Below are 6549 nucleotides of genomic sequence, written 5' to 3' on the forward strand. Positions count from 1 at the left end.
GCAGAGTGAGATGTGGATGAGGAGTGGGGACTTCTGGGGTTGGTGTTCAACACTTGCTCCTTTTGCAGCAAAGACATGGAGTGTCACTCCAGGGCTGTAACCACTCCTGGTTTGCTCTGTGCCTTCCCCAGATGCCACCAAGGAGCAGAACTTGCCATGAGCGCCTCAGTAGCTGGACACCATGGGACACACATTGACTCCAGGCTGAGTACAGACATGATAAAACATGATGGAACAGGAGTGGTTTCAGCCCTGAACAGACGAGGAGTTCTCTGATTTGTTTCTGGACAGGTGACAGAGGAAGATGGAAAAATGTGGAGTCCTTCCTTTCCACTGAAGCTTTCCCTAGCCTGTGCAAGGTGTGATGTTTGCCTTACACAGCAGCTGGATCCATGCCTCTCCTCCCCAGCTCTCTCTGATGATGAGCAGATGGCAGCAGCAAGGTGTCACAGATCAGGACAGACAGCCACAACCCTGGCTGCAGAGAAGGTGGCAGGACAGGACCTGCCAGGTGAGCTGGGCCTTGCTTGAACAAGTACTGAAGGCAAAATTCCTGAATTGGCTTGCTGTGGGAGCAGGGGACAGAAAGGCTGCAGAAAGTCAGAACTTTGCAAAACATGTCAGGGAGAACTGGCAGGGAGAGCCTTCATCTTCTTCATCATGCATCATCTTTGCTTATTTAGGAGAAGGGACTCCTTTGGAAAGTAGTCCCTGGAGATGACTTCATCAAGTGCCTCCAGAGGCATTCAGCCATTTCACAGTCATTTCTCAGAGAAAATCAGATGGCACCTGGCAGCCCAAGGCAGAAATACACAGAAACAGTTTCATCTCATTGCAGTGACCAGTGCGGACAAGTGAAGGAGAAATGACTGCTCTTATTTTGGATATATCTTCTTTGATGGCATCTTTTTCTCTGCACAAAATGAAATCACCTTTTTATACAGAACAATTAAGCGGTCTTGGCCCAGCTTAAAAGCAATGAAGACAATTTCCATGCCTATCATAATGTAGAGGGAAAAAAACAAGAAAAACTTGGGATGTTCTAGTTTTGTATCTCCAAATCCAATAGTGGTCAAAGTGATAAAGCAGAAATAAAAGGCTTCCTGAAAATCCATATTTCTTTCCCAGTTTGGAAGAATAGCAGCTGCACAGGAGATGTACACAAAGATAACAAGTACCATCAATACAATGGGCACATCTAACTCTGGACACCGTCTTTCCCCTGGCTAGTTCAGGACATGAACTCCATCTCTCCATGGTTTTATTTCTTGCTTGTTGTGTGTTTTCATTCTCCCTGGCAATTAACATTTCAAAAAGTTCCACGTTGCGATATTTGACCGGCCTCCGTTTCATACCTGACTGACTTCTCAGCACTTCCATAATCGTCTGGGGCTCATTGATGACTATTTTAGACTGTGCCCTGGATTTCAGTTCACTCCTTTTGCTACACGTGGATCCAGAACAGAGTTTAGAGGCCTGAATTTTGGACTGTACTTTCCTGAACTCGTTGTAAGACTTGGATAAGACAGTGGCAAGGATGTCTCCCATGTCTGTCAGGACCAAGAACATCAGAGGGATCCCAAAAAAAGCATACAACATGCAGAGATATTTCCCAATCCGTGTCACAGGATAGGTATTACCATAACCTTGAACAAGAACAAGAAGAGGAAGAGAAGGGAAAGAGAGAGAGATGTGATACATAAAATGGTAGCAGAAGATTTCCCTTAATCCAATTTGGGTATTTATATTTCCTTCCTCTAACACGTTGGATGTGAAACTTCAATTCTAAGTCAGTGCTTTTCCTTTATAGTGGGAGAAAACACTGGTGTTATAGTAACTGTATTAAATGTTAATAGCTGTTTTTCTCCTTGTCCTTCAGAAGACATGAATATTTCTTTTCTCCCTTCAAAACCACTGCTCTTTTCTAGATGAGCTTCTAGGCCAAGTACTTAGCCTGTAAGATTATCAGCTCATATGCTGAGGTATGTTCTCCTTCATTTTCTTCATCCATTCATGTTTTCCACTTGTGGCTGCCACAGGCTTTGGTCTGAACCCAAGCTCAGTCCCTGCTTTGCTGTGAGGCACTGAAATACTACTTATTCTTGGTCACTGTTCCCCACAGGCTAACTGAGAATGCTAATCTTTACTGTTGAAGCAATTGGGAAAGATTATTGTAGTTATTGCACAGAGTGATTTTATTTACTCTTTTTTAAATTGATTTCAGTAAAAATAACTTGTGCGGTTTCAAGGCTTAAAACTTATGCTGAGCTTAAATTTAGCTATCTAGAAATCTATCCTAGCTGAGCCACTAGGGAGCTTCCCTGGACAGGGAAGAGATGGCAGTTCTGACCATCAAACTTCAGAGTAGATGCCTCAGTTCTCCCAGACAACTCAAGGTAGATAATTTTATTCTATCCTGAGGTGATTTATCGGTTCCTAATACTGGAAATAACAAATCCACTGCAATGGAAATAGCCACCTACTCCATCTACAAGCTGCAAATATTCCAGGCTTTCTATTGATCCCAAAACTCAGGTCAAAACTGAAGAAGATGCATTAATACTCAGTGCTCTGAAGGCAAAAAGTACTAGCAGTTTAGAAATAAATAAGTTGGGTCAGTGTGTATGGGGATATTTATCAAGTCCCATGGTAAAGGAGGTGGGTAAATACACCCAGGGAAGACATTTCCAACAATATGCTTTTTCATCAGTTTGCTGAAGTCAAAGCTTTCTGATAAAACATCCCCTTTCAAAAGATCCTGGCTGCTATGTTTGTCCCAGGAAATATTCATAAGGCTGAGGATTCTGGTCACATCCTCAGTGTGTCTCTGACCACCCAGACTTCTCTCTTCAAACTGCAAGAAGCTGAGTTTGAACAGTCATCTAAGACATGAGAGTCTGAGGTTCGAGCTGTGACACAGCACACAAGAGCACTGAGTACATCAGCTCTCACACTGTTCCTTGTAGAGGATAAGCTCTTGTTTAAGGTTCAGTTTTTCTTTTACTGTAAGATGCAGACCCATGCTGGGATCTTGACCATATCCTAATGCAGTGAAGAACTGGTTTTGCAATTTGATACAATGCTGTGGTAATATTTCCCATCCAGCTTTGATTATGACAAATTTGGATAGACAGTCCCTGTACTTGCCAGCATTTGAGAAAGATTAACAAAGGGATAAAAGTAGCTTTGGGAATGAGCATGAGGAGTTGTATTTAGCAATGCAGAGGGAGCCAAAATCAGAGCAGATGTTTCTATTTGATCTAGGTCCTCCTTTGAAATATGAAGTCAGAATGAAAGATTTCAGAGATGTGACTTAAACACTATCACGTGCTGTTAACCCAGAGAAATGTGAACACCACCGTGGTTAATTACAGAGCCACAGATTAACAGAGCTAAATTAGACATAAGTAACAGAGAAGCAATTGAAAAAACAATATATGCATTATGAATTACTTTTTCCAGAGAAGAAAACATTACCCAAGAAGACACACAACAATGAGAAGGATAAGGTTTGACTGAGTAATTGAGCTCTCTTTTTGGTTCAATAATTCTATGCACATCATATGTGAATACATATTACGGTATATATGTAATGATGCAGTTAATTAGTGTGTACCATCACTAGTTACCAAATTATCACTTGTTTCTGTGACTCAGCTATGTCTCTGCAGTCTGTGTTTGCAGAACTGCTTGGAGACTCATCATCAATACTCAGGAGAAAAATTCAAGGGGATTTGAGCTTTAGGTTTAGAAGGGGTGTTTTTGTTTGTTTGTTTGTTTGTTTAGGGTGGTTTTAATTCCATGGAAGAAATGCATTAGAGAAAGCAGCAATCGGAATTGATTCTGAAGGGTGTTACTTTACCTCCGTACTTACCCACAGTGGTGAATACTGTGCAGCAAAAAAAGAGAGACCCAAAGAAATTCCATCTGTCTTCTGGACTGATAAACCAGACTGGGTCAGCTGTGTTGAAAAGCTCACGGATGTCATTCTTATATATTTTCTCATTTTCCGTCACGTTATCTGTCACAGTCACAGCAGGAGGCATAGTGAGTGTTTGCAGACCACCACTCGGAGCAGTCAGCCTGTTACTCTAGTGAAATTTACTCCAGCTGAAGACTTCTTCATATTCTCTCAAAAGATAAAAATACTCACCTTCTCACCCTCCCCTTTCAAGCCCCTCACCTCCACCTCTGAAGAAATCAGGTGGGTTCAGTGGCTTCGGTGAATAAAGAAACAAGGAACAAATAAACATAATTATAAAGAAGTAGGGCAAGAAGATTGAATAATCAGCTTCCAGCTTGAATGTCCTGTTTCATTTTAGAATTCCCAGGAGATTAGTCTTCTTTTGACCCAGAGACATTAAGAAATGTGGGGTCAACAGCAGGGAACCGACATGAACCACTTGCATCTCACTGCCCAGTGCCCTGCTGTGAATCCCAGAGCTGCAACCCTTATTCCTCCTCCCCATGGCTGAGCCTTGCTTGAAAAGATATTATTTACAGGGTTAATTTCCCAAAACTGGTCATTGTGTCAGCACAGCTACCTGAGTGAAGCCTATGTAAAAGCCCCATCACAAATCCAGGAGGATTTCTAGCCGTTCTCTTCTCCTCTACCCTCTCCATCAGCATCACTGGGTCTGGGGTGCAGAATGGCTCCTGTCCCCCTTCTGAGCATCCCATCACCAGAGGGCTGGTAGGGAAGCTCAGAGCAGGGAAGAGGGAACTGGAGAAACTTTCTGAGAGAGGATTCAGCCCCCAGCAAACTGAAGGAAATACCACAGGAATCTCAGCTTCTTGTTAAGAACCTGAGGTAACCTGGGCAAAAGGGAGAACACAGGAAAATCATTCCAGGCAGAAGCACAGGGGCTGGGGAAGCTTGCAGCCAAAAATCACAGCTAAGGAAGAAAACAGCAGTCATTAGCTAGGCAGAGAGAAAATCCTGTTTGCAGGGTCAGCTGTTAGTATTTTGAAGAATGTCTTCAAAAGCAAAAAAAAATCTCCTTCAAAAAGCAAGATAATGAGTAGCTCCCTGTATGGTTAAGACATTTTGAAATTCCAGTACATACCTGATAACTTTCTGGCGAGGTAGGTCAGATTCTGCAGAAATGTTATATATTCTTCACTTAAAGTCACCTCCCGGTTACCTTCAATATGGGAAAACATGAGAGCCCCAAGAAAAGCATAGATGACAAGAGACAGAATGAAGCAGGCATGAGGAAACACTGCCCAAAATATTTTTTTACATGTCATTTTATGTCGCAGAGGCTGTGATGTTGTTGCCATCCTAAGTTCACTTTTTTGTTTTAATATATAATTTTGTGGAGAAGACACAGCTTTTAGAAAGAAGAATGAGGTTGTAAAAGCTTTTGCAGCCAAGAAAAGCTCCTCCTGTGAAAACAAGGGTTGTTCTGCCTCAGGCTTTCAGATCACATGTCTTTATAAGTGAAGATTGCACTACAGTCCCCACGGAAAAGGAGCACAACTAATCAAGCCCTGAAATACTTCTCAGTTGACGCCATGCCACTCTATCCCTGAATTATTATTGATCAGCCAGCACTGTAATGCACATGGATTACCAGCTCTTATCAGCTGCCACTGGAGCCAACTCGTGCTTAAAGTTTCTTTTCCTGAGCAACAGTTTCCCATTCATAGAGCAGAAACACTTCCAGCTCCCAGGAGGGAAAATGTGTACTGTAAGGGATGGAGTTCTTTAAAGATTTCTCCCAGAAACAAACAGGGAAATTTAAAATTAATCAAAAGAAGGAGATGGCACTAATTGTAACCCCTGGGCAGACTATAGAACAATTAATTTCTCCTTCAGAGGGCTTAAAGAATCTCTGTGAAATCTTTGCAGAGAAGGTCTTTTGAATTTTAAATTCTTTTTCTCCCAAGCAAAAATAAAATAAAAAAGAGTCAAGAAGGTTTTGCCTAATTCTTACTTGAATAAAATAAACTCTTCCTATATTAATGGAGGTTTCAATCATGAAATTCCCACTGACCTTAGTAAGTAAGAACTGCGAGATTCTGTTCGGGGTTAGTGATCTTTGCAAACTATATCCAACTTTAAAAATAAAGCCTTTCTTTTCATCCATCCCTCTAAAACACTCAGAGCAACAAGCAGTTTCACTGCCCTTTGCAATGTTTGTAGTGGTAGTAAGGGGAGTTGGACCTTACAGAAAGAGGCATTAAATATTTCATCTCCATCTTTCATTAAAAATTGAAACACTCTTGTGCAGCCAAGATCGACTGAGCTGTATATATGGAACATGTCCACATGTCCACACAGAAATCCTACATGGTTACAATGATTTCTTCTAGGTCAAACTCTCAGCAAATTGGATCAGAAGATAGTTTATGTTCAGCAGTGTGCGAGTCTCCACTATAAAAAAGAGGCTTTCAGGGCTAAGACAAAAATAAACCTGCTTGCTTGCTACTTTTCTGGTTATCTGTCTCCTTGGCTTAGTCTTGCTTTTTGGAAACAGATTCATAAATCCTCTTATTGCAGCCAATCTCTTTTATTTTTTTTCCCCCGTTGACCTGAAACACAGG

General features: G+C 41.6%; 1 protein-coding gene across 1 annotated transcript; it reads right to left on the reverse strand.

Moving 5' to 3' along the window:
* Positions 1–875: 875 nt before the first annotated feature.
* KCNK18 (potassium two pore domain channel subfamily K member 18) lies at positions 876–4046 on the reverse strand. The gene is made up of 3 exons (XM_017746814.1): positions 3875–4046; positions 1273–1646; positions 876–1202 (listed from the first exon to the last, which is right to left on the reverse strand). Exons 1-3 carry the CDS (start codon positions 4044–4046, stop codon positions 876–878), a joined length of 873 nt encoding a protein of 290 aa, XP_017602303.1.
* Between the last annotated feature and the right edge of the window lie 2503 nt (positions 4047–6549).

This window comes from Corvus brachyrhynchos, unplaced genomic scaffold (genome assembly GCF_000691975.1).
Source record: "Corvus brachyrhynchos isolate BGI_N302 unplaced genomic scaffold, ASM69197v1 scaffold319, whole genome shotgun sequence".
In the NCBI taxonomy this organism is placed as follows: domain Eukaryota; kingdom Metazoa; phylum Chordata; class Aves; order Passeriformes; family Corvidae; genus Corvus; species Corvus brachyrhynchos.